The sequence below is a fragment of the Cygnus atratus genome, chromosome 11, assembly GCF_013377495.2.
Source record: "Cygnus atratus isolate AKBS03 ecotype Queensland, Australia chromosome 11, CAtr_DNAZoo_HiC_assembly, whole genome shotgun sequence".
In the NCBI taxonomy this organism is placed as follows: domain Eukaryota; kingdom Metazoa; phylum Chordata; class Aves; order Anseriformes; family Anatidae; genus Cygnus; species Cygnus atratus.
The window spans coordinates 15115921-15143666 of record NC_066372.1 but is presented as its reverse complement, the minus strand read 5'-3'; the positions used below and the strand labels follow the sequence as shown (position 1 = coordinate 15143666).

At 43.5% G+C, this 27746-nt stretch overlaps 1 protein-coding gene across 3 annotated transcripts; it reads right to left on the bottom strand.

The window, feature by feature from the left end:
- Positions 1-555: 555 nt before the first annotated feature.
- SV2B (synaptic vesicle glycoprotein 2B) lies at positions 556-27543 on the bottom strand. Of its 3 annotated transcripts, XM_035554739.1 has the most exons (12): positions 27027-27543; positions 15369-15549; positions 14699-14850; positions 12553-12686; positions 11819-11908; positions 9521-9631; positions 8325-8413; positions 7394-7558; positions 5015-5148; positions 3883-4083; positions 1743-1902; positions 556-798 (listed from the first exon to the last, which is right to left on the bottom strand). In XM_035554739.1, the coding sequence occupies exons 1-12, from the start codon at positions 27541-27543 to the stop codon at positions 615-617; spliced, it is 2118 nt and encodes a 705-aa protein (XP_035410632.1). In that variant the 3' UTR covers positions 556-614. The 3 variants fall into 3 exon arrangements, with proteins under 3 accessions (XP_035410632.1, XP_035410633.1, XP_035410634.1); XM_035554740.1 differs by lacking the exon at positions 3883-4083; XM_035554741.1 differs by lacking the exons at positions 5015-5148; positions 7394-7558; positions 8325-8413; ... (4 more) ...; positions 15369-15549; positions 27027-27543 and adding an exon at positions 6023-6037 and having other exon boundaries at positions 3883-4105.
- Between the last annotated feature and the right edge of the window lie 203 nt (positions 27544-27746).

Genomic DNA, 27746 nt, shown 5'->3' with positions numbered 1-27746 from the left:
TGAGATACTGAGTCTTCTAAGAGAGCTGAGCACCCACTCTCAAATCCTCCAGAAACCAGGATTCTCATTTTTTTTCAAGTTGTAACCCCCAAATCAAGACAGCTAAGGTCATTGGTCACATTTACAGCTCTTGCTCCTGTTGCTGGATCTGACCTACGGTAGGTTTGTTACTTGCCTGCCATTTGGGTGCCTTTTGTCTGAGCACAGTTTATTTGAATGGCCAGGGAGTGCTCAGCAAGGCAGGCAGGCTCTCACAGCTCAGCTCAGGATCTGCTCACACCCCCGCAGGCACATGCACGCACAAAGCCCCTGTTCGTGTCTTGTGTCGCTACACGGGGATGGAGAGGGAAAGGACAGGCTCCCAGTGTAGGCAGGATTAAACCCAAACAGCAAAGCTCTGCAGGGTGTGTGAAGTAGCTGCATGCACCAATCATGGCTGTAAAAGGGTCAGATACTAAGGGGCTTCATTTTATCCCTTTGGGCTCGTTCGCTTCTGCTCCCTCTCTTTGAGGTATTGACAAAATGGAATAGAAAAGGACATTTTGATTTTTCCAAACATGGCTCTTTCTTCTTCTTCTTCTACGTCCACCCCTGACCCCCCTGGCCTCAGTTGCTCACATCAGGACCTGGTCTCGAGTCTCTGGCAGGCGCAAAGCGAGCAGGCCACCTCCAACCAGAGCAGAGGAAGCCAGAAGGATGGGAACCACCTTGGTTATCCCTACAAAGGAGGCAAAGATCGAGTTCCCCAGGATGGCACCAAACTTGCAAAGCCCATTGAGGATGCCAAAGGCTGTTGCCCTGTGGGGAAGAGAAGCAGAAAGCAATGGTTAGGAGGGATCTTCTTGGCATAACTACAGAAGATCTGGATGGATTATTTTGTGAATGCTTTTATGTTGCCTAGGCTACGCTCCCAGCAAGTAAGCCAGCCAGAATAGATGGTAAATAAATAAATACCACTGTTTTGCATGTCTGTCTGTATGAGGTAAATGTCTGTGTGTACTCGTTTCTCTTCATCTTAACTTCTCCCTAGCTCTTCAGTTGCCCACTCTGACAGCCTTTGCCCTTCCCAAGGAAAACAGGACCCAACCTGCTCTAGAATTTCTCAAAGCCCTTCCAAGCACTGGCTGAGGTGGGTTGTCACCAGAGCAACAGCTAGGTCTCTCCTAACCCTGCTTCACCCAGCGACTCAAAGCATGCTGTCTTCATAGCAGTCTTTCCCCTTCACTTCTGGCTCTCCCCAACAGCTTGGAAAAGGCAAAAAAAAAAAAAATGTTTATAATGATGCTGGCAGGAAAGATCTCATCTGCAGCTCATTCTCCCAAAGTTTCCAATGCTACCTCATCTCCCAGATCATTTTGTGCACGTGATTGTCTCTTTGTTGTGGAGGGAAAGGCTGTTGTGGTGATGAGCTAAGATGAGAAGCTGGAGGACACAGTCTGAAGAACCAGACCTCATGCACATACTCAGAAATGATGTACTCTCTATAATTTATCTGCCTATAATCTCCATACCACCCCCGCAACTCCCTGAGTACAAGCCATGGTGCATGCAGAATTATGCTTGCAAATGTCTATGTTGATCCAGTATAGCCTCAGGACCACCAGGCCGCTAAGGGCTGCTTAAAATAAAAATAATACAACTCCCCCATCAACGTATCTAGAGTGAGCTTTGGCCTTTGCTATCAGGAAAAGAGAGGCCAGAGTCAGAGGGCCAAGAGTGGAGAGGAAGAAGACTCTGAGCACCTCTTATCCGTGGGGTAGAGCTCCACGGTGATCACGTCCAGGGCGTTCCAGGCGGCAATGCTGGCCCCGCAGAAGAGGCACTGCCAGCCGATCATCGCCGACTCGCTGTTGCCGAAAAAGAGGAAGAAGCAGCACACTGCAGAGATCAACATTGAGCCACCTGCGGGGGAACCAGGAGAAAAATGTTGGCACCAACTTCCCTCATCCGTGGCTGGGCTGCCACAGTGTTGATAAAGATGGCTTCTAAGTGACAGTGCTTCACCCCGAAATGAATGAAATCTGCAAAAATCCAAAAATACTGTGATGCTGCCTATCTGTCACTGTGTAATGCTGGAAACCAGCCTGAAAATGTTCTCAGTAACCATCTGATCATGCTGATATTCCTGCTCTACGGAGAGGCTGAAGACAGGCTTTTCCAGGCAGATTTCCAGCACCTCAGACTTCCAGATGGACCCAGGAAGAGTAGAGGCAAGTAAACATGAAAGCCAACAAGGAGGAAGAATCGTTGTGAAGGTTTTTCAACTTGAGTTTTGAGTGAAGAGAGAGAGCAATTCACATCTTATTGAAATCACTTGACACATTTCTAGACTCAATTAGGATAATTTACAGCCGATTGTAAGAAGCACTTGAGGTCTCTTTTAATTATAAGAACATCATTAGATTTCATGGCACATTTGCACAGGAGCTATAATTTTTTGAACACCACTGAGGGAGAAAGTGAGAGCATTCATGCTCAGTTAGCCACAGTTCAGATTCAGGAATATTAATGGCTACATCACAGCCTTCTTCCCCAGTTGGGAATTTTCACCTGAAAGAAGCAATTTTGCAAAATCAAAATCTCTTTCACTGGAAAGTTTTGTTGCTGCTGAAATATCTCCATTTATCACCAGGAAACCAAAGGGTTTTTTTGGTTTTTTTTTGGCTTGTTTGAGTTTTTTTTTAATCAGTTTAACACCAACCAAAATGATTTGGATGCTGAACTGGAACTGAAATGCTTCATTTTGTATATTTAGTTGTATTTTGCCACTGTGATGTTCTGCTTATGGAAAGCTACCATGCAGGACCCCTGCCCGCTTCTTCTCCACGGCCAAACCACATCCCTCTCTGTGCAGTGCAGATATTTCCTCTGCTGCAGAGGTACAGTGCAGCATCAGGGTCACCGTGTGTGCCCCAGATCTGACATTCAGCACAGGAGAGGATTTAGTGGAACATGATAAAACTGAACTGATGTCCCAGTGAGGCACATAACACAAAAGAGAAATTCAGTTTTCACGTTAAGCTGACCAGAAATAATATGTTCAGCAGAGTGATACGGGTGGGATGCCAGAAGGCTGTTTCAATTGGAAATTCCATAGTGAAACGTTTCAGCATGTCGTTACCAATTTTTGTCCTGTACTTTTCATTCTGCAGAAGAAATAAGCATTTAGGTTTCCAGCTGTCATCTCAATTCCAGATGAAAATGCTGAAATGTTGACATGTCTGCGGGGTGGACAACCTGATTCTCATTCAGCTTTAATTTATTTCCCACAGACCCACTCGTTTGTTTGGGTCTTTTCTAAATTCACTACATGAAGGTTCATTTTGCCCTCCAAGTGTAAATTCCTGACACACTGATGGGATCATCTTCCTTACCTTTACCTGTCTGACAGTGAAGCTCAGCTAACTAAGCTTCCATCTGTTCCCAGAAGAGAGAAACAGGTGAGATACTCAAGAGAGTGTCTCATCCCTGATTTTACTAAGCTCACTTGTCTATCCCTTGAGGCATGACTCCACAGTACCTGGCAAGAGAGCAAGGTCTGCACCTTGGAGCAAGCAACACCAGAAATTCCCAAAGTAATCAGAAGTTGATAAGGTGATAACTTAGTCCCATATGTCTAATGGGTGGCATCTTGCTTGGATGTGACATGGGCAATTAATCTACCATACGTTCCCTGAAGCTGTTTTTAAAATCATCTGAAGATCAGAAACCTCAAAGATGGATCTCCTGGGCTGTCAAACAGCTACAGCAAATAATTTTTGTGATTTTTCATCACTACAAGCAAAATCAGTCATTTATTTATACAGAACGCTGTGGAAAACAGCATCAACTGCACAGCACCAGGTGGTCCTGCTTCAGCACAGACCCCTACAGACCACTCACCGATCATCTTTATCCTCCCTATTTTGTCCATGAGCAATGCAGAGATGATGTTACCCGGCAGCACGGACAGGCTGCCCAGGAAGCTGACCAGATAGATCAGGAAATCATTGTCCTCCTCGAAGTCCAGGTGGCAGCCTTCCTTCTCCTTCAGAAATGTGCTGTTTATGAGCCTGCAGTTGATGAATTTGTGTTCGTAGAGATCTGCAAGAGGAAGAGGCAAAGTCTTGATCCTGCTTTACTGATGTCCTTTCATACAGCAAGGAGCCAGGATCAAAATCAACTTAAAGATCTCAGAGATGCTTCTCACTGAATGAAAACAGTCAGGGAGTTTTTATTTTAGTGACAAATTCTACCTGCATGCCTGATAGCTGGTGGCATATTTTATTTGTTGAATGACCTGAACCAGTATCCCCATGCCACATGGATGGGGCAAAGCAGACTCTCACTTTCATGGCATTATAGTTTATTCTCCATTAGAATAGAAATTAAAAGCTTTTGCAGGACAAATTAATGAATATTTTATTATCTGTAATTATCAAACCAAAAGTTGAATATGAATTAAAATAGAGAACTAAAAATTATATTTTAAGCTAAATTCATTGGATCGAGCTTTTAAACTGCTAGGCATTTTGCCACTACTTTAATGTGCCGAGGCCTGAGCACAGACTTTTGCATTTCCTCTGCAGTAGCAAATGAGACCAGGAGCCAAGTAGTTAAAAACACTGGGAGCGACCTGGAGCATCCTTCCAAATGTAGCAACAGAAACACAGAATTAAGCAAGAAACAGAACCTGAACCACAGATGGGAGCAGCCTCAGCCCTCGGGGCAATGCTAGTGGAGGCACACTTTTTTTTTTTTTTTTTGGCAGGCTGATGCCTGCATGGAAAGCTAAACTCAGTTAGTGAAAAAAGAAACATGTCTAGCTAAACCATAAGGCAAAAGCACCACCACAACCCCAGCCATAAAGGTAAGATAGCAGCCAGTCCTTTAGTCTGCCTTCACCCTCTTTTTTCCATCACCACTCTCATTAGCCAGCGCACACACACACACAGATCCCTATCATCCTTCCTCCCAGAATCTGATAAAATGGCTCCTAATTACAGGGCTGAAACCATATTAGGAATCCCATTACCAGTGTTATAAAAGACAGTAGAGATGATGGTGCAGTTTTCAAAGAAGGTCTCACTGGATGTCACGTCTTCAAAGTAGCATTCCTCAAACAACGAGTCCTCAAATCTCACTTCTTTGAATTTCATGCCGATAAATCTGTGGGGCAGGAAGCAGAAGTTTGTACTTTGAGGTATTTCCTACATTATATAACATGCAATGGCTGTTTCAAGAGACAGCATTGACAATAATTTCTAGGGTCATTTACAGAAAAGGTTTTGCTTAAATGTGTAACTGATCTTCCAACAAAATGCTTTTGTACTTTATTAGGAAAGAGGGGTTTGAAGACATTTTTAAAGAGATGGATCTTATGGAATTTCTGGCAGTTTTTCTATTCCTCAAAGTAGTCACAAAAAAGAAAATGTGCCTTTAAAACCAAGTGGACACAAATCCTCTCATTTTAAATGCTAGCCCGTCCAAAGAAGATGGTCTCACCCAGTGCATGGCATTTTCCTTGGCAGTTGACCTTCCTGACTTCTTTATTCTGCCCCTTCCTCAAGCAGAAATAAAAACAGACATTATCAGGAGCCCATTTGGCCATTTGGTGAAAGGTTTCTGACAGCTGTTTAAACTCAAAGTGATTTTTAAAGCAAAATTGCTGTAAGCTTTCTAGAGGGAGCAGGGAGATTATGGGTACTGCTTGTAACCATCTCTGTTCGAGGATTGTTGCATATCGTGTAAAGAAAACAGATTACTCTAAAAATAATCAACAGCGTCAGATGATTGATTTCTCCTCTGATGGGAAGCTTGACATGTCTGACCTGCCTGCCTGAAGGATGACACAATATTGATTTACCTGTGAGATTTTGCAGGGACACCGGGAAGATGTATTAGTTAATGCACAGACATGTTTGGAAGATGTAAGAGGTACTAAGTGCAAGCATTATTGCTCTAGCTGAGGACGCCACAACTGTCACCAAATAAAAAGGCTTACTAACATATGCCCAGAAACATAATTGAATTGAGCACTTACAAGACAGGCTAACATGATGGCTGTTTACACCATTAAGTGAACACTGCAGGGCTTCTTAACCGAGACTACAAACAGATATTATTAATGCTCAAAATATAACAAGAAGACTACTCAAGTCTTTTGCATCGTGTAGAAGGTCTCACAGGTTACAGCAACACTTCAGCTGTTCTGCATTTGCCCAGTAATAGCCTCTGATGTATTTACTCACAAAGGCTGTTAGAAGTCCTTTGCCTGCAGTTTGCTTTCTTAACATCTGTCTTTAAAAGAGTCATGCAGCCATGGCCTGGTGTTCAATGGAGTTTTAACTTACAGTCAAGGGCTAGAGGGAAAACGGAGCTATAAATCATGAGATATGCTTTGGACATTGCTGGAATGTAGCTTAATCAAGTTCGAGTTATTAAACTGGAGAGGACAAAGGCAGGAGTGTAGTGATATACATCACAGTTATACATGTTCATCCTGGAAGGTGCTGAGCATCCTCACTTCCAGTTGGAGAATGAAATAATAAATCATTTTGTAACAGTGCCCTGTATGATCCCCCCCACAGTGCAAGAAGCTGGAGTAACAACACCCTGTCTAGGCCCTCTGGGGCAATGGGATCACCATAAAGTTTACATAGGGGTATTTTCCCACCCATTATATTGGGATTTAGAAAAGTGAAAACGTCCTGCTACAAATCACTAGGATTTATATTGCTGCAGAGCTTACAGTGGTTGAGGTCAGGCTGGATACAGAAGAAAAACCTAGGCCCAGCCCAAAAAGAAGAAAGGGAGGGAAGCAATAATGTTCTCCTAGAGTACCTTCTCTGACTTCAGAGCACTAAAAGAGAAGACGGCACGTTGTGGGGAGATGCCGGCCGGCACACCAGTGCAACTGGCCATGGCACTGCTCACGCTATTGGGCTGCAGGATGGACACTTGGGTAAGTCATACCGAGGACTTCAGCGCAACACAGCTTTTAATTTTCAAAAAAGATGTTTCAAGTGATGGGCTCTGCTGCCCGAGACCAGTAGATGTCAGTGTGTGCTAAGGAAAGAGAAGTCATGGCTGCATCCCGAGCTGCCCAGCACAGCCCTGTGCCCCCACTGCCCTAATCCCAGTAAGGGTGCTACTGGGAGCAGGACACGTCGGATGCATGCCCTTGGGTATGGAGATGTGAGTGGCTGAGGCAGTGTGTGTGAAAAGCAGGAGAAAAAGGACATTTGCTCTGTGGATAACTAATAAAAAAGAGCTTACCAAAAATTAATTTCAGTTACTTTGCAATCAGGGTTACTTCTTCAAATTGTATGTGTGTTTTGGTGGATGTCATCCCCACATCTGCTCACGCACTCTTCCCTGTCAGCATCAATTGAATCAATTTCTGTTCACTTACTTATCATTTCTGTATTCCCCGTTTCTATGGATCTGGTTTTCCAGGGTGAAATTAAAGGTGAAGTGTGACACTTCTTCCTCGTCAAAGATCTTCACTCGGGATTCGTATGCCTCCTCTTGGAGATACCGGATCATGTCGGGGAACCAGACAATAAGGCCATAGTAACTACAGCACAATGGGAGAAATACATTAGGGATACCAGGTCCTAGCACTGAAAGTACTGCAGTGCTTTTCCCAAGCATCTACTTCATAAGTTGTAAACCTGTTAAATTCCTAATACAAACGCATTTCTGAGAGGAATTCTTGCTTAGCTCTGACATAGGAACAAGCAAAATGTCTCCCTACTCTAAAATGCTGCTCTCAGAAGTATGTAGGTCCATTTTTGTTCACTTAAAGCAGGGCAACGCATTTAAATTTTACTGACATTGACACCTTAGCTGGAAAATACAACAATGTTCTGTCCTTGCTGCCCAAGAGACCAGCAGAGCGGCAAGAAATTTGGAAGCTTCCTCTGGAAGGTAGATTTCTGCAAGTATGAGAGTATAGAGTGAATTAGATAAAATTTACTTGTAGATTAGATTCGAGCTAACCTGAATAGTTCTGATTTAGACTGATGAACAGTTAAAAGTGGGTAGTTTTTTTTTGGTTTTGTTTTTGTTTTGTGGACAAAATTAAATGAAAGGACTAAAAATCAGAAAGTACTACTTGTCCTACTGACCAATTCTCAAGTCCTGACTTGTTCAAAGCACCTTGTGTTCACATATAAAGCAATCAGATTGATCAATAGTTCATCAGAGACAAGGCTTAGTACACAAACAATCTTTAAAGTAATACCAGGATTAATATTGAAATTGTTTATTTAAAAGTGTAAATAATTATGCAGACTCTGAGAGCCCTCTAGTTTCCTGAAAATGTTGTGGAAGTGCCTTACCTTAAGGCCATAGTAAACCAAACCACAGCCAGAATCAGTGTGTTCATCCTGTACTGGGCTGTTAAACAATATAGCACGTTGTCCCAGACCTACAAATCCATAAGAAATAATTATCTACAAGGAAATCCTCACAGAGACTTGAAATATTAATTTCTGAGTGCATCATAAATTTAATGTTGTCAGTAAAAAGGGCTCACTAGGGGAAGGTCAGATGCATGTCTTATATTCAGTATTAGTTCAAATTCATGTTTATTGAGATGAATGGTTTACAGAAAGATCACATATTCAGCTGTGTGCCAGGGTACTTGATCTGAATGCTCTGTAATGAGCTGGAGTGCCTGATGAGGGCTAGCTGAGGTGACACACCATGCCCCTCAGCCTACACCAGTAAATGTGGTTATGAGCCTCTTCTCAGACCCTCTGACAATTTTGTCTTTTCACATATAAGTATGACCTCAGAAGAGCTTTCAAAACAAGCTCCAAATCTCATTGAAGAGCAAAAATCCAAATTCGGTTGGCACTTTAAGAGGGGTATGATGAACTTGGGTAGGGATGAGGCCAAGCAGAGCAGGATAGAAAACAGGATCTGCTTTTCTTGACCTACTGCAGGAATTACTGACAGAAACATACAGGGACATACTTCCTCATGTTCCTAACTTGCCACATAAATATAGTTTAAAACCACATTGCTATTAATTAAGAAGGACACTCCTTTACTTTAAGCTCATTCTCCTAGACTAGAATCATCCAACAAGATTTTTCACAAAGTTCTACATGTGTGAAGGGTTAAATTAGCTGAAGAGATGATGTAAAGCTGTTAGAAACTCAGTCTCAGCAGGAGCAAGGAACAAGCACTCACGAATCCACTGCAGGAGGTAAATTCACTTAGGCTTGGGGGAGAGGAATCGATATCTATCTGCTCTGAAGGAGAGTCAAGTGCTTGGGGCTGTGGCTTTGTGCTGCCATTAGCACAGCGTGATTGCCATGCTGGGCACAGGGGCATTTCGGGGCCTGGCTGCCACTGTGGCACCTTTCATGTGCTCACATCTGTATAGAAAGTTAAATCCAACTACATCTCTTAGCAAGCAGCATCAGGTTTTGGAGTGAGAGGGTTTCAAGATGCAATGACCTGAGGCAAGGAGGCACTGGAGCCCCAAGCTCAAAAGCGCCTCTGGGATGTTTTGTTTTCTCTTTACCTGTTTGAAAGTGGTCGTGATTCTGACCAGCCACCGCTGGTACCAGGTCCCTGTTGAGCTCTGGATTTCAATAAATTCATCTACTTGCTTTGGAGTTTTGATATAGGAAACCTAAAAAAATAAAATAAAAATAATAAAATAAAATAGAAAGAGAGAGAGAGAAAAAAAAACAATTTGGACCAAAGTTTACAGAACTGATATTGGGTGGATTTTAAATTCTGCTCTCTTCTGGACAATGTTTCCATGTGATATCCCTTACTATCTTTTTCTTGAAAGTTATCACAACAAAGGGAGTTAATTGATTTATTTACAACATGAGATCTTACTATAGAAAGAAGCCTCCGGCCTGCCCTCCTTCCTTACTGCCCTCCTTCCCTCCATCCTTTCTCTCTCTTTATTTCTCTGCTTCCCTGAAGTATTTAAAGAGCATCACTTCCACTTCAGTCTTTCATGTATTGGTTAATGTGCTTACGCTCTACATTATTTCTGCATCCCTTAGATTCCCACTAGGAATTAGGACCAGACAATTACAGTAAAAAATATCTTCACGATCAGCCACTTGCATCTACATCAAACTGTGCCCCAGGATCTCCTTTTCAATCACAACTGGCAGGAGCATTTCTCATTTAGCACCTTTTCAGTACCCCTGGCAGAACCTTTGTGACAAATGAACAAGTAGATGGGAACCTTTGCATCTGAAAATGTCTTCGCTGGTGAGGTGAGCTCACACCATGCAATCGGTTCACTCCACCAAACCAGCCTGAATTTCCAACATTGAACACCTTAACTGAGCTGCTCAAGAAACCTTAAAAACAAGTCTTGGAAAATATTTGCTCAGTAACTTTAAATAAAGGATATGCTCAAGAAAACCATGATCAGTTTGTAAATACAAGAAGGAGGTGAAAATCTGCTGAATAAATTTCTGAGTGTGAATGAGCTCCTTGGCTCAGCTGCAGAGTCTCCGTGTTCCTCTTGCTGGCACCACTTAAATGTCAGCTCTGGGAGCTGTCCTGGTTACAGTTGATTCACCACAAACTGGCAACTTCTGACCTATCAGAAAAACCCAAAATCCGACAGTTTGTAGTACACCAGCCGAACCCATCGTCTGCCTGTGCCAGTGGCTGCCAGTCAATCTCGGTTCAGCCGAGGTGCCGTGCCTGGAGGTGCAATGCTCAGCTCAGCCCAGCCCATGGTGGTTGGATGGAGCAATGAGCACAACCCCGTGCTGCACGGCTGCTCCTTGGGTCTCCAGCACGGCTCAGACTCTCACAGTGCCTTACTTACAGATATACACATTTTTAAGCCTCTCTCCTCATGGATAAGCAGCAGACTGGCCAGCCCGATGTGGCATTACAGGAAAGCCAGGTAGGCATTTAGAGATGCTGGGCTCTCTCTCACCTCTGCTAATTCACAGCAGTCTAATGGGCTAAAAATAACGCATGCTCATTAAGGTCCTATTTGAACTGCATGCAATTGTCAGGTAGGGAAATTAATCTTTTATGTTCTCGAAGGATCATTCCTGAGGGGCATTGTTTCATGACAACTCTTCTGAACAGGGAGCCTGGCTCAAATTTTTGTTCGAAATGATATGTTTTGCATACATATATAACTCCTTTTCTTCCTTCTTTCTATCGTTCAACAGCATGCATCTTCTTATCTTTAAAAGCATAAATCAGGAGCTATTCCCCAGCTGGCTCACTGGGAGTTCACAACTGAATTACAGTAATTTGCAACTAACCCCAGCATACACCTTTTACCTGATTTTGCTATAAACCAGGACCCCTGGTGTGACCTTATTTGCAACAGGCAGCCGACTAATGAGTAGTAATCACTCATCTTGCTTTCTCTTGGAGACTTTTAAAGATGGGGAATGAGGCAGATGGAGTTTGGGAAGCTCATTAGAAGGTACATGAGGTTTAATCAGAGTTTGATTAGAAGCTGGAATGGATAAAGGAGTGACTCAGATCTCCCACGTGACTAATATCACTCTTACTTGGTTTTAGTCTCTTAGAGCAGACCAATTCAGTGTATATGTAATTGGAAAATCACTGTTCTATACGATGTAGTGGAACATCAGGAACAAATAGTATTCACAGCAATTCAAAGGATTGATTGATTCTTGAAAAAACAGGCTGGCACCTAACTTTAAATGCATGAAGTGTAGCTCAGAGCCCTGATGGCTGGGGGTGGTCACACTGAAAGGGAGGCTCCCAAGAAGGAATAAGCTGGTGCTGTGCTGCACCAGGGAAATTATGTCCTGCTTTTCTTTTTAAATGCCAGTGGCTTTGTAAAACTCACCGTAAACACCCTCTCTGGCTCGCCCTTGGCCCGCATGTTGGTGTCATGAACTTGCTTGAGGATCATCCAGGCTTCATCATGCTTGCCCATCTGGAAACACCGGGGGAAAGGAAAATAAATATTGCAATTCCCAGCCATCTAATTCATCAAAGTGTAGAGAGAAATCAAAAGGTCGAATATACTGGAGAACACCCGTACGGCCTGGCTGAGTTAAGGGCAAAGAACTAGAAGTGTGGTTTGTATGCACAGTGCAGCATTTCTGTGCTGGGAAAAGGAGTTACCCAAAACTGTCTGGGGCAGGAGAGGAGTCAGGAACAGAGCATTATGTCCTAATCAGAGAAGAGGAGATGTACGAGGAGAGCTGGGCTCTACTCCCACCTCTGACTTGCAGGGGCTGTCCTTTGCGTTTCCACCAGCATTCACTAGTTACATGCCCAGACTTTGTGAGATGTTTTCAAAATGCCTTGGTTGGGCTTATAAAATTCCTGGCACCCAGCACCTTCTTCCTATGCCACATTCACCAGTAAAGCACTGGCCATCATTGATTAACCCCATGATCTGCAGTCTTTGGGGTTTAAGCAATCTGCGGGGCTAGTTTAGATGTGTAGGACCACTTTTGCCTCTGTGCTTGTGGTGTGTGTGTTTGAAGGGGCAAAGAAAGAGAGATGGTGACATGCTATCACCAGCTATCCTCTGCTAATACCAGGCTGCAATGTTCACATGGATCATCTTACCTCCAGCAAAAACCGCGGGCTTTCAGGCATGAACTTCAGTGCCACCAGGGAGGCGATGCAGGGCAGAGAGCAGACAAGAACAAAGACTCTCCAGCTGTGGAAGTGGTACTTGGTTCCCATGCTGAACCCCCAGCCTGGAAACAGCAAGAGCCAACAGGTAAAGACATTGACCGGGGAGCCTGATTTTTCTGTCCTAAAGCAGCTCTGAACTCTACAGCTCTACGTGACATGGGGACAGGTTGAAAGTTTGCTGTTCTTAGTAATGATGGCTTTTAGAGGCTCGATAGCATGTTCAGTAGATAACAGCAAGAGAGTTCACGTTCATTACAGAAAATTGAACATCCTTGCTCATGCTCTGCCATTTAAAAGTCTTTTGTCTTTGAGTTTAGAAATCATCTAACAATACAAATAGCTCTATGCAGATGTAAGCAAGTAAGACTGGGAAAGGGTAGAGGAATCAGGCCATAATTTATTGCTTCTCAGTACTGTTACAGAAAATTTACAAAGGCTAAATCTTCTCTGATCTGGCAGGCATGTTAGAAACAGCTCCTTTCCTTCTCATACCTCACACATGTACTTCACTTTTTATGGAAGCAAGCTAGGGAAGCAAGTTTTTTTTTTCTTTTTTTTTTCCCAGAGCTACAGATACTGAGTTGAGATTCAAACTCAGAAGAATCAAGATCCTAATCCAGCATTTGGGATTCCTCCTCTCCCAGCTTTTCCCTGATGTCTGACCAGGTCAGTATTCCCCTGACAAGGAGCAGAAAATACAGGATCATTCTTATGTTGCTCCATTAACAAACTGCACCCATGTAGATACTTTCTTAAAATAAAACAAAAGGCAATTAAAGAAAAAAAAATAAAAGAAAAGATAATTTGAATATAAGCTTTTTTTTTTTCTTTAATTTACTTTCCCTAGACACAAATTTAATAAGGAACATTTACTTTATTTTTTTTCTATAGACATTTTCTTTAGACATTTTTGTTCATGTAGTAATGAAATAATCAAGCAACGGCTTTTTCAGAGGTCTCATATGAGTCAGTCATGGTGCTCTAATCCTTTCCTCAAGTTCCAAAGTAGTGGGGAACCTTGGGAAATCAAAAAGAGAAAATATAAAAACACCCCCCCCCCCAAAAAAAAAAAAAAGAAAAGAAAAAGAAATGTAAATACATATATATTAAAAAAAACACTATGTATTTACAAATAATAAAAAATACATACTACAGCCTGACACCACTATGCAGTAACTTTGCATATTTGTTCCAACAGCCTCTGTCATATTGATAACATTTTATTTTATACTGACTGTGTTTTAGACATACTAAAACCAAATTGATAGATGCATAAGTGTTAGTGGTTTTCTTCATGGTCTTTGTGACCTGCCCTACTTTCCTCAAGCAGGATTTTGCAGACAGCTGCTGTCACTGAATACCGGGGGAATTAATCTTTTCCAGGAGATATTTGCTTCCAATGTTTTCCTGGGGTATGCACACGAGCTGGGAGGAGGACCACGTCACAAGCAAATTTTGCTCCTCAGAGCACTGGCGCAGCTCAGAGTTCACCCATCGAATTTTTCTCTCCCACTTGCAGCTCTGTGCAGGGAACCCACCCACCCCTGAGCTCCATTAGGTGAAGCCAGACATGACTTCAGCCTGTGGCACGCCGGAGAGATGTGTCACCAGATACACAGCCCTGAGACTGCTGACACTTGGCTGAGGAAAAGAACATGTGCTGTCCTCACCGCTAACGTTCACAGCACCCAGTAATTCCCCCATTAAAGTTACTTACTTTTGACAACCGGATCAATTTTTTGCAATACAATCTCAGTCCAGTTTTCCCTTAATACAATGCCCTTTTGATTAACTGCTTGGGCTCTGGAGATATAATTCCTGCAGTGTATTTCAAGCTTTTTGAGGAAAAACAGCCTTCACATGAAGCAGTCCCTCTTACAATCTTGGCATCAGCCAAGCAATCGATCAGAACATTTATCAGCCCCTCTGTGTGCACTTCAGGTGTCTATTATTTTCAGTTTTGTTCATGCTGGGCTGCGTAAGGACTGACTAATGTTATCTGTGCCGGATTTTGGGGTAGTGTAGTGTTGCAGGAAGGTGATGTTGCCAAAAGTCAAAAGCACAAAACAATTACCGTAATGGGGGATGATGCTCCAAGCCATTGCTGAAGCAAAAATGCCACCGATCATCCAGAACATGCAAAGCCAGCTCAGGTGCTCGCCCCTCTTCTCACGAGACAGGAATTCAGAGAAATAGGCAAACACAATGGGGAGGGATCCCCCGATACTGAGGAGAAAAAACAACACATGAGAAAAATAAGAGTCTTCAACATCACATAGTTGGGATTGTTCAAGTTAAAAGGGAAGGCCACACCAGATGTGATGCACAAAATGCTGTGCAGGAAAAATGCTAATCTCTTTTTGGCTGGACTAGTCTTAGATATCTACAATAAACAAGCTTCTTGTTATCTCTGAAAGCTGCATTTAATGCCCAGTTTGTATAAAGCCCTGGCAACCGCGACTGCCAACTGAGGTGGGCATTGATCAGTCTCCCTGGCCTTTATGCATAATTTGGCAGTACCGGAAAAAAATGTTAATGACCAAATGTTCTTGCTGATAAAGCTTTCAAGAGCAAGGTAACACAACCACATGTGTTAAACCACAGTGTCCCCCCTGGCTTGGTACCGGAGATGCATCGCCCGATCTGCCTTCCTCGCCCACCCTGCACCCCTGGGTGCTGCTCAGGAGCAGCCGAGCTGTGATGGGACTCCTCCAGGACGTGGGACAGATTCACCTGCTACCCACCCGAGGCCTGAGATAAGGCGGCAGAAGAGGAAGAATCCGTATCCCTGGACAAAAGAGGAGAGGAACGCGAAGGCAGCATTGATTGAAAGTGATATGATGAGGCATTTCTTTCTTCCCAGTTTGTCAGCCAGGCCACCCAGCATGACGGCCCCCACCATCATCCCTAGGTAGACTATCAAGCCTAGAAGAGAGGGAGAGAAACAGTGAGCTTGCTAACACCCGTTATCCTGTTTGCCATGAGAAAATCTTTTGCTGCTCCATACGTGGCCAACACCAGGTGCTGTTCCCCCTGGTCACAGCCAGCTACCACCCGAGAGGGAAATGAGGATGGAAATACCAGCGAGGGCGTGTGCCTCACAATATTCAGGCTATTTCAATGACAGGCCAATCTTGTCAGGAACCAGCATACGTAATGCAGAGTGAGACCTGCCTCAGCCAGGCTCTGCATACCTCTTATGACTTCTTGTTTTCCAAAAAATTACAAAGACAACGCTTTTCAAAATCAGTACATGAATTTAAAGAGAACTACATTCAGGTTTATTTAAACCCCCCCTTTTTTTTTTTTTATTTTGCAGGTGTCATCAAGAGACACTATTACTGCTCCAAGTAATAATCATTAGTATTTCCAAATAAATAAAATAAGGGCTGTTCCAAAATCTAACACTCTACTGTAACTGTCATATGTAACTCTGTTCATCCCTTTTAGGCTTTTCACCTGGAGAGTCAGCAAAACCTATTCTGAACTCAGGGCTGATGCTAGGAATTTCTACATGAAGCTTAAAAGCTGCCCCTGCACTGCACACTGCAGTGAAGAATGATACCCCCATTCTCCCCAAATTAGCCATCTCAGATGAAAGAACCTCTGTCCATTGGCAGAACCTAATTTCCCCATCTATTTGCCCATGACCTTTCACTGCTCCCAATGCATCACATCTTACAGTACAGATATACCCTCATTTGACCAGACCCACATCTTTCCTTCCCAGCCTCTCTGCTCACATATCCCCCGCACGTAAGCAATGGCCAGGCATAAGCAGCTTAGGGTGCACGTGTCCCAGCTGTGTGCCACCACCGGCACAACAGAAGTCTGATGTCTTATCTCTGCTAACCCCCCTGAGCACAGTGGGACTGAGGATGTGCAAGGAGGAGGCTCTCTGGCTGCTGTTTATACACATAAGCCATGAGACAGAGACTGCTAAAGCACGGATAAATCCCTTTGCAGGTTGCCTACCCTGCCCATGCTTCCTTTGGAATATATCATCTCTTTCACTTGCTGCTTCTCCTAGCAGTACCTGAAAGGATCAGTCTGTTACCGATCTGACCTGCATAGCACAGATACTTCCTTCACTACTGAACCAAGATTTGATGTCTAAGAGAGCAGAGTCTTCATCTAAATGTTTCAGGAGAAGGAAGAACCTGCTGCTTGTCTTGATAGTTTGCTCTATGGAGTAACCACTCCGACATTGTTAAGAAAAATGGGTTCTTTTTAACTCAACTTCATTAGATCTTTTACCGTGGGGTCCTTGAAAGACAGCTTTTGTGAGCACATTTAGTGCAGAGTGAATAGGAGAGAATGGTTTTCTTCTCCAAACAGGCTCCTCATATCCAGCTCACTATGTGCCTGCAACTGTGGCCTAAAGAAACAGGCAGTTTCCCTGGCTCTTCTACCGAGACCGTCACTGGAATGGCCATTTATTATTCCACCTTTTCCTTTATGTGGGTACCAGCACAAATTAACACTAATTAATAATGCACGCAGGTCCAGGACTGTTTTCATTTTCATTTCTTTTATCTAATTTCAAGATTTAGAGACTTCACTGGGCAAGAACATTCCACAAGCTGTGCTCCTTTTGCTGGCAAAATTCCTGTTGAAGCCTGCAGGAGTTACAACGTGAAAGAACGGCAGGATCAGATATTAAACATTTAAAATCTAATAGCAATCAATGCTGCAGGGATTAGAAAAACTGATCAGCTACAGTGAAAGGTTTTATACTGCAGATAGGCATAGCATCTTGGAATTGGTTAGTCCAGCAGCTGGCAGCAAATGGACCAGGTGTTTGAACAACATGTAAGGATGGAAGGGGTCAGACATGAGCATGTGTCTCCAAAGCTCTTTGGAGGGTCAGTCCACACCTTGATCCAAGTGCTGACTTCTCTTGAGAGCCAACATCTCTCCCAGGACCTGTTTTGACAAAGTCATCACTTGGGAAATAAGGTGATGATGAATATTTTTGCAATTCATTAATGTTATAGCAAGACAATCAGTCAGATGGCCAAAGTCTGTTTTGTACCATCCAGCAAAGCTAGCTAAGGACCAATGCAGAGAGGTACTTGGCAGCTGATTCTGTCTTTCTTTTGCTTGCAAATGCCTGCACTTGATGTAAAATACATTACCAAATTAAAAGCTATGCAGCAGAGAGCCACTGCGGCATTCTGAAGGATGCTTGTCTCACACTGATCACAAGTAGGAAAGTTCAGACTCTGAAACACCTTGTTCCATCGCAGGATGGTGGGATCACCTCTCAGCGAACAGTTCAGCTTTCTTTTCTATCCACACGATGTTTATGGGCAATCAGGATTTTGTGTGTCAAAGGTGAAAGACTGATGTATTCTAGCTCCTTAACTGCCTTTATACCAGAGCAGGGGCGTGGGATTTTGCCAGTGCAAAGCGTGGTTGTACCTCCACGGTGAGCACTCGGCTGTGTGCGGTACATACCCTGCTCAGTGCCTGCCCTGCTCAGCCCTGCTGCCCTGCCGAGGGGAGCTGAAGGTGTGCAAGGCCTTCAGATAGTCACCTGCAGCCCTCAGAGACAATACACACACAGCTGGAGACCTGGGATCTCTTTCTCTACTAGATTCGGGCTCCCTCTTGTTCACTCGAGTGCAAATTACAAGGGAGAGCTGAGGAAAAAAAAAAAAAAAAAAAGCTTTCAATACAAAATCTTTCTGAAGGAAGAACCTTAATGCAGTGCCGTGAGGCTTAATGCTTTTACCCTGGCTCCTGAGCTACATCTGATGGAGCAGTGCTGAGGGCAGCCAGCAGCACAAAGTGAGGATGCACCCTGTGCATCGCAGCCACCACCTGACAGCACAGCACACAGGGCTTGTGGCGCAGCTCAGCCCACGTCACCAGACCCAGATGAATTAAAAAAATAATAATAATAATCTGCCTATACATACACATATAAGGGTGTTTCTATTGTTGTTGTTGTTGCTGCTGCTTTTTTTTTTTTTTTTTTCCTTTCTGAGAAAATCCCTGGATGACAGATGTTGATCCAAAGCTTCTTAACAACAGAAAAGGTCCCTCATTAGGAGGCGGTGGAGGATGTTGTTACTGTCTTTTAGCCCTTCTAGCCTGGGATTTTTTACAGCTAAGTGCCCTAGCTGCTGCAAGGCAGCAAGCTCTGTCCAGGGCTCAGCAGCCTCCCAGCTTGGAGGGAAGAGAGGATGCCATGGACATAGGAGTGGAGTTCAGGAGTAGGGTTTGACTTGGTCTTCAGTGTAATTTGGCTCATTAATAGTGACCACAGGGATATGGTGAATATAAACCTTTCTGTATCTGCCATCTTGCAGTAGCTTGTGTTCAACCTACTCATCAGATCAACAGCTTGTGCTCCCCAGAGCTTAACACATCCACCAAGCCCTGAGAAGTGTAAAAATCTGTGGAAAGACAGTTTGGAGACAGGGCAGTTAAAATGTTTCACATATGATTTCCAGTGTCCAGAACACAGCAGATGCAGCAAAAAGTTCTCCCTGATCAGGAACATAAAAAAGAGACTGATCATGTGGAGATTTCTCAGGTTTTCTCAAATTGTATTCATTATTCCCAAAGACTCAGCCAGCTCTAAGCACCAGTACAGGACTCCCCTTACTCCAGAAGCCCAAACTTGTGATGGGAGGGAAGATTAAACCTCTGCAACACAGCATCCAGTGAGCAGCGTAAAACACAGCAGAGCTATTAACATCAATAACTCATTAAGAGCACGAGGCCTTAATTGGTTATTGTTTGTGATAAGCCAATGGGTGCATTGTCCCTTAGAAACTTAAAGCAATGAAAATCTTTAGTAAAGGTAGCCTGAGGGATGACCAGGGACTGTTAGCTCAGCCAGTTTCTGAGGGGAAGGATGCTGGTTAGATAAATGCTTACTCCGGGGCTGAAACAAAATCAGCAGGACACTTTATGGTGATGGAGAGGTCCATTCTGGGAAGACTGCGTGTTCCGGCCAATATTACTAAACCTTCTTTTGGGGCAGCTGCAATAAAACACTCCATCCACTAACAGATCTTGGGGCCCAAGGTACAGAACTACCTCAGGCTTTGCAGATTCCTGTGTCCTGGATTAGTACCCCACCTTGGCTGTCATTCCTCCACAGCGAATCACTTCTGAAAAGTTGCATGCATCACTTCCCAACAGCGTTTCCAGCAGACAGCAAGTTTCTTACAGAGCTCCCCTTCCTGTTGGCTCCCTGCTGCCTTCATCCTGCACTTCTCAGCTGTTTCAGGGGGCTAGTGTACGGCCACAGCTGTACAACCACTGGGCCAGAAAGTCTGGCCGCCCTGCACTATGGACTGCATGACATAACTTCATTAATTTTGGGGGAAAAAAAACACAAGCTGATGGAAAGATTGCTCAGTCAGATCCGACCTGAGCACTGCCCACACTACCAGGATCCCCAAATCACTGACTCACACAGCACTGTTGCCAGTAAGACGCTAAATTGTTCAATAAGGTGATGGGGACCCAGGGCTGAGTGGAGTAGTTACTCATACTAGTTGCTACTCATACTAGTTACTTGTCCATGTAAGAGTGACAGTCTTCTGGAGTACTGCCAGGAGAATGTGGCAATGGTTGTTTCCTTTGTAAGAGAACCATCACGAAACAAGGAAACACAAATTTTAAGGAGAATTGGGCCAAGAAAAGTGATCACTAAATGGTATTTCTTCTGCTGTGTTCCTTCTGTCTACCAGTTGTTCTAGGGAACAACATTACAACTGTCCGTACCAGAAACTTGACTTCAAACCTCAGCTTCAAACCATATAGCTTAGGCTGTGCTAGGAGAGATCAGCTTCCAAATGAACACATGCAATGGATGGGTGAAATGTTAAGGGTAACTCTGAATAAGCCATTATTTGCAGACTGTTCCACGAGTAATGGAGTATAATGAATGCCTGCGGGAAAGTCTGCTATAGCCTCCCATAAAATCTGTGGAAAACCAAAGAGCTGAAATCCTAAGAATAAATTTTGGGTTATGAGTCATCCAATGCTGAAGTTATAAGGAAAATATGTGACCACTGACTGGGCTTATTCCCACTGGAAAAGAGGTAACATATATAGAATTTTCACATTAAGAAATTTATTAGCCTTTACTGAAGCTATGTGCTCCATGTTAGACAGGAATCATGGACATAAAGGATAAAGTTCTAGGAGTAAAGAAAGACAGATGCAGGACGTGCCTATGTATGTGCAAACTGTCTTTTACTGTTTCAGCATCATTAGAAACAAACTCATAAAGACTTCAGAAAGAAAAGGAAAATTTCAAGATTTACCTAAATCTCCATCACAAGCCTGAATTACTTTCATTTACCATTAATGGGATTAAAGTTCTTAAAAATTAGGCACATCTTAAAAGAATCCTTTTCAAGTTGTGCAAAGGACTCAAGGAATAAATGGAAAATCCAAGCAGCAAATGGGAAGCATTAGTCCCAGATCCCTTCGGGCTGTCAGAACAGCGAGGAAGCTGATGGGTAGGGGTGCAGCAGCAGCTCACCTCTGCCAACAGGTCCACACAGAGCCAGGAGCCACAGGAACGTGGGATTTCTTACCTGCATTTAATACACAGGCTGCTGGCAGAACAGTAATAAGAGCGTTTTTGAACGGGGAAAGCATTCTGATAACCCAAAAGGATTAGGACCTTATTCATCTTGTTATTCAAACCGTAATAAAAACAAAATTGAAACTCTCTTATGAATACTCTTATGAGCTTAGCATCTATTATATAAGGATGCATTTAATGGACATGACCGAAATGCTGTGAGTCAGGTCTGGCCTATTTGGGAGAAGGATGAGGCAAAGCCAGGACCCATTTGTGTGTGAGTGATTTGAAGAGGAATAAAACCCAGCAGTCCTGCCTGGCTTGTGCTCTAACGGTGGCCGGCATTTCCCAGAGAACGGTCTCAGCAGAGGGTTAGTTCAGGGAAATTTCTTATCTGCCCTTGCTTGTAGGCTTATTAGTCCTTACCCTTGAATTGCACTGATCTTTTAAACAGGAATCAAGTGAAAGGGGAGTCTCATTGCACTCGCCTTGTTGATTAAATATCAGCAGAGAGACCTCGTCTACGCTAATGGCTCTACTGCCGAGAAAGGATTGCAACTGTGAAAGGCAGTTTTCCATTTTCAGGGCTCTGGGGGTGGATACAGAGCAAATCTAGCTGTAGAGTTTGAGGGGATTCTGCACGGGAAAGCCAAAGGTGGATGCGTGAATCCACGAGCGCTTCGGCACGGCCCCAGAGAGGCAACGCACGCCGAACGCCTCAGCGAGCGCTGCCAGCACGGCGTGGGTGGCTGCTTACACTTATCCGGCTTCACAGCCCCCCACAGGACTTGTCCATCACTACAACAGTCACAGGACCATCTGGTCCCCCCATCTAGCCTCTCTGCTTTTGTTTGTGCTGGCTCTCTGCAGATGAAATTCCTGCAGCATTTACAAAGGGGGGCTCAGCCCTCCCCATACCAGCCCCACATGAGGTGCAGGATGTTCTCAAATCACAAAAGCACCTTTTTTTTCTGCCCAGCACATCCTTCCTGCTCAGGATGCTTGCTGTCGTTGGGCCACGGGAGTTTTCCTGCCCGTGAACAAGTGTGAGACCAGGAATTCGTGCGGGATGCCCGGGATGCCCGTGCAGGGAGGTCAAGGTGGGTTTTGGCATGGAGGTGGGAAAAAGCAGGGGAGCCATAGCTGGGCTCCTGGTCTGCATTTATCCAGAAAAATATAATTAATTAATTAATTAATTAAAAGAAGAAGAAGAAGAAGAAGAAGAAGAAGAAGAAGAAGAAGAAGAAGTGGAGAAAAACCACTGAGCTGAGGGAATTAGGATTTACTGTCATATCAGGTGAATTCAGGTCAATGAGAAGATGAGGTCAGGTTTTATCGCAGTTGATGAGAAAGCATCCTTTTCTTGAATTTCTGCATAACTGCATAATTACGAATAGGATCTTTTTTAATGTTTTTTTTTTGATCTAACATTAGGAGTCTAAGAGTCTGTAAGATGATATTCTCCTTAAAATATTATTACTATACCATAAAAAGGAAGGGGAGCCGTGTGCCTGAAAGACAGATTTTACTCTCAGCTTTGGTGTGGATGTTTTGCAGTCATGGGCAAAGGGCTTTACATTTTTCTTGTCTCAGTTTACTGAACTGTGAAATGATGATAACAACTGCAGCCCTGGTGTCTGGGAAGTCTGATGCTCTGACTGTGCCTTCAGTTTTTTGATGTGAGAAAGTTTAAAACATGTAAGTAGTAAGTACAAGTGTACTTACTACTCCATGCTTGCCAACATAAGATTTAGTCCTCTGGGAGGTGATTAATAGCACTTGAAGATGCACGTTTATACGATATTTCTCCAAAGAATTATGGTGTGTGCTTTTCAGCACATCAGCAAATAGAAAATTTATAACTCTCCATATGATTGTCCTTATCAAATGAAAATACAGACTGTTTCTGTCAGGATATGTTATATTGAAAAAGAATATACTGAAATATACTGAAAAAGAATATACTAGTGCAATAAATTTAACAAATGGATTATTATTATGACTATTGCTGAGGAAAGCTCAGCAAAAGCAATTATATGAAATGAATATATTAAAACAATGTTACAAGTTAGCAAGGTTATACTTAATGACTAGTTTTAAAAATTATAAAATCAAACAGCTAAAACACCTAGAGTTGTTGGCGCTTTTTTCTTTTCATTTTTTTATTTTTTTTCCAATTTTTTTATTTTTTTTCAATTTTTTTTTAAATTTTTTTTAATACCCCTGCAGTCATCTTCAAGATAACAATTCACATCACAGAAAAATTCTAAATATGTGTTTTGTCCCACGAGGGATAGTAAGGGCTAAAATAGCTGTTAATTTGCATCTGATGTAGATGTGTTTATTTTCAGAACAAAATGTAAACGTTTTCTAAGAAGTGCTAAATTCATTTCACACATTTCATAAAACACTGTGGGCATCTGTTTATTTGTAATTTTTGCATAATTTGGCCATAATTTCCCTGATATTTTTCCACTCTTGCTTTCTGAGGGAGGAAAAATAAGCAATACACAGATTATTTAATAAGAAATGTCCTTTAAGCAAAAGCTGAACTTTGCTAAATTGGTCTTTAGGGGGCAGCTACTTTAGTTCTCATTTGTCCCTTCCTATTTCTGTGTGAGTTCAATTACTCACCTGATTTATTTTCTCTCTCTCCCTTTTTTTTTTTTTTTTTCCCTCTTGGCCTCACTGGTTATGGCTGAGACCTTTCAGGTGTTTAACCATTTGCAGCTGTGTGGAAGCGACCCTAACGCCACCTGGATAAACTGATATAAACCTGGGATAAGCTGATTGTGTTTCCTTTGCAAATATGTGTTGAGATGAACAGTTATCTGGGAATAAACAAGAGCTTTCTGCAGGGACCTATTGTTACCTGGTGATAAGGTAAGGGACAGCAATGCCTGTGTGTGTGTAAGGACCCCATATTCCTAAAACCTCAAGATAATGTAAGGGAAACCTGCAGCCTCCCTGCTGACCCTTCCCTCCACTCGGTGCAGACACACTCTTACAATTTCATCACCACACATTAGGCAGAAATGGAGGCGAAGAGCTCCTTGATTGCCACCCATTTCTGTGACAAGTCAGCTTGTAAGTGCCACCGAACCCCGGGTATTAGCAAGATCAATTTGCAATAGCACAACCCAAAGACCTTTGAGGGAATGGAAACCCTGAGAGGAGCGAGCATATGTTGGAGGCCCTGAGCTTCGTTAGCAGTTAGCTTCTTCTTGTCACCAGTGGATGGGTGCTGAAGCTAATCCAGGAAAGGTTTTGAGGAAGATTATGTTCTCATTTCCATCAATAGCACTTCCCCAGCCTTGCCTGTCAGGAGTCGGTGTCTGTCTGTCCTCAGTGTCCACCCACAGCTGCTCCGAGCAGGGACGAAGCCTGGGACACCAGGCTGTGCTGGAGCCAGCTCTGCCCCAAAACTCACTGTCCTGTGCCCACCAGCAGCCCCGTACACGCTCTGGCCTCCTTGCATCCTCACTTCTTGATGCCTTTGAGTAATCATTGCTTGTACCAGTGCAGTGCTCTGCAGTCTCATGCTTTCTAAGCCACACTTAATTCCTTTTTTTTAGAAAGGATCATCTGGCAAACCTCAAATCCAAGAGAACCTGCAGCAGAGAAATACCCAGCTGCTGAGGAAGTGTGTTAACAAGAAAGACACCGAATCACAGACATTCCTTGTGAACAACACACATCAGTAACAAATGGGTGTTACCATCAGTATCCACTTTCTTCTCTTTTTAGTCTGTCTCAGACCAAGATGAATAAACTTTTCTTGTTGTTAGGAAAATTGTTTCTTTTTCCTCGTGCTTAAACAACAAAATAGTATGAATGCAAGCTCTGACTGCAGATCCCTCAATAGGAACAGGCTAAGGACAGAGAAAACTTCTGCAGAACCAGGTTCTCAGAAGCTGTCTTTCTAAGCAGGGAGAAAAAGCAGCAGGAGGAATGCTCTTCCCCCAGTTAGGAATTCCGGTTTAGCTCAGTTAATGTGCAGTGAGCTGGAGCTTAAGTTGGATATGGACCCAAATGTCTCCTTGTTTGTCCAGAGCTTATCAGAACACCCTGAACTTTCAGCCTTGCAAATACGGAGCTGGAAAAAGCAGGAAAGAAAAGATCTCTCTTGGGAAGTTTCTTGTTCTTTTTTTTTTTTTTTTACCTGTAGTTGCGCCAGAAATACTTCAAAGATAGATTTTTCGTGTGACATTTGAAGTTTTTTAACTCTGGTGCCTGCCAGAGACTGCAGAGATGGATATTTAAGGGGTCGGAGATTCAAAAGATCTCAGTTTTTATATAGTCACCAGAATAAATGACCTGCTTTTCAAAAAAGGTCTTGTCACTGAAAAGGCACCCAGCCTGGTGTTCCATAGGGAGCTGCTCAATTTGGAAGTCCCTTTGAAATCAAGATCCAATTGTGAGCAATGTGATTTTAGGTATTTGACTCGAGCTATTTTGAGCTAGAAATTTTAAGTGGTTTGAGAAGCAAAAAAATATTACCCATACCTTTTCAGGCACAAAACCGGGAACAAAGCTAGCTGACTATGGGAATAAGCATCCTGAGATGAAAAAAGAAGAAACAAGCAAAAAAAAAAAAAAAAAAAGGAGAGGAGAGGAGTCTCTAGGACCTTGATACACCAAGTAGAGAGGTCTATATAAGGGTAATTATATAACACCTTTGTCACATGAAAATAATACAAATAAAATGGAGCCAAGGCCTTTGGTCTAATCCCAAATCTGCATTTACCTTGCATCAGGCAGGTCTTCTGGGTCATATAGTATGCACTGCAGGCCATGATGATTTCCCTGTGACCCTGGTACACTTCTATTCAGACACACCATCTCGTCCTAAAGCAGCTCTTCCAAGACCTACTTTATTTTCCCTCCAGATGTGCTGTACTATTGCACAGCTGGCTCTCACTACGGGACATGCTGGATGCTTTCCTGGTTCTTAGAGATCTGGGAGACTTTGCCTTCTTTGGCTTATGATGTGCAAGGGGAAAAAAAGTGTTCATCCAAACCTTTCTACCCAGTCTCACTCACGATAAATAAGCCTTTGTATTTTGACCGCAGGGAGGTGTTAATGGTGATGCAGAGGGGATGCTGTCAGTAGCTTGGCCCTTTAATCTCCATGCAGCACATTAATCTCATTCCACAGACCTAAGGAGAAACCTCTGTAGGCTATTTCTGACCCAGCACATATTAGCAATCTGCCCTGGCTGAGAAGTTAGCGTGTAGAACGAACTGTCTGCACAGCTGATCTGCCAGCCAGGACTTCCAGCTAAAGAAAAGGGGAACCTGGGTGTAGTGAGAAACTTTGGAGAGCAGGGCAACATCAGGAGCCATAACGTGACGGCAAAGTGATCCAGACCGAGCTGACCCCTGCCTGTTATATTCATCATACTCGGATGGTACTGCCTTGTGGACTTCTCATTACCATTTAATTTCTAAAAGCATTGAAATCTGAGTCATTAGATGCTTAATTAGGGAAAGCCAACCTTAACCTTTTATATATTTGACCCTGAACATCTCAAGGAGTTTTGCCTTGTGGACCTGCTGACTGTGAGCTGCCTGGTTCAGATCCAGCCTGTGGTGGCCAGTACCGGGTCCACAGCACATTCATAAGGTGGGCTGAGATGTGGCGTGATGCTGCTGCTGTTTTACAGTAGCTGCCTTCTCAGCAGATTGCAATCCCCTCTCAAATCAGATCCACCCAGCTATGACTCTGCACGACATGCAACATAAGAAAGGGGCCACCAAGGGTTTCCAAAGCTGGTCTCACTAGAAATAGATGTCCTAAGTACAGTCTGTTGCGTTCGGAAAGCAGTTTGCAAGTGGCACTTACCTAGCATGCCTTTGTTCGAACTGGATAAGCACATATCCTTCTCAGCACTGGGCAGAACAAATCCAACCACAAACAGCTCCACCCCATCTGCCATCAGTGCCAACCCTAAAACAAAGAAGAGCGTCCACTGGAAGCGTCCGTGGCCACACTCCTCAATGATGTTTTCATACTGGTGGGCAAGTTGCTCCTCGTCCTCCATCCTCTCTGCCATAAGGTCAGCACGGTCTCTGTAGTCATCATCCCCAGCAGGAGCTCGCTGCTTCTGCTTGGCTTTAATGTCATCTGGGTGTGGGATCCCTTGGTACTCCCCCTCATAGACCTCATCGTCTTCATCGTGCCCTTCTGTAACATCACTCTGGGCATCTTCTTCATGAGTGGGCTCGTCCCCACCACGGTAGTAGCCATTGTTGGGTGTGTAACCTTCGTAGTTACCATCCTGGTACCTATAGTCATCCGAAACTTGGTTTGTGTCCCTGCCCCCCTGATAGAGGTTTGTGTTTCTGTAGCCATCATCCATTGTGAATGCAGAGTTCTTGGTGCTGTGGGTCACTGTGTGCAGATACTCAGATATATGTATTGATTTGTGTGATTTTTGCTCTGAGTTACTTGAGCATGTCTTCTCTCTGTTCTTTGGAAGTGATGTGATACACGGCTGCCCAGGCTCCGAGGGAGAATTTCTATATAAAGTTTCCCTCTGACAGTCTCACGCAGTTGTTGATA

What these genes read in the sequence shown, in the direction of transcription:
- SV2B (XM_035554739.1), bottom strand. Translation starts at nt 27,543, where the DNA reads ATGGATGATGGCTACAGAAACACAAACCTCTATCAGGGGGGCAGGGAC. An exon ending in TTCGAACAAAGGCATGCTAG is followed by an intron (nt 15,550 to 27,026) that starts GTAAGTGCCACT and finishes CCTCTCTTCTAG; the next exon opens with GCTTGATAGTCTACCTAGGG. An exon ending in TCACGACCACTTTCAAACAG is followed by an intron (nt 8,414 to 9,520) that starts GTAAAGAGAAAA and finishes ATGGATTTGTAG; the next exon opens with GTCTGGGACAACGTGCTATA.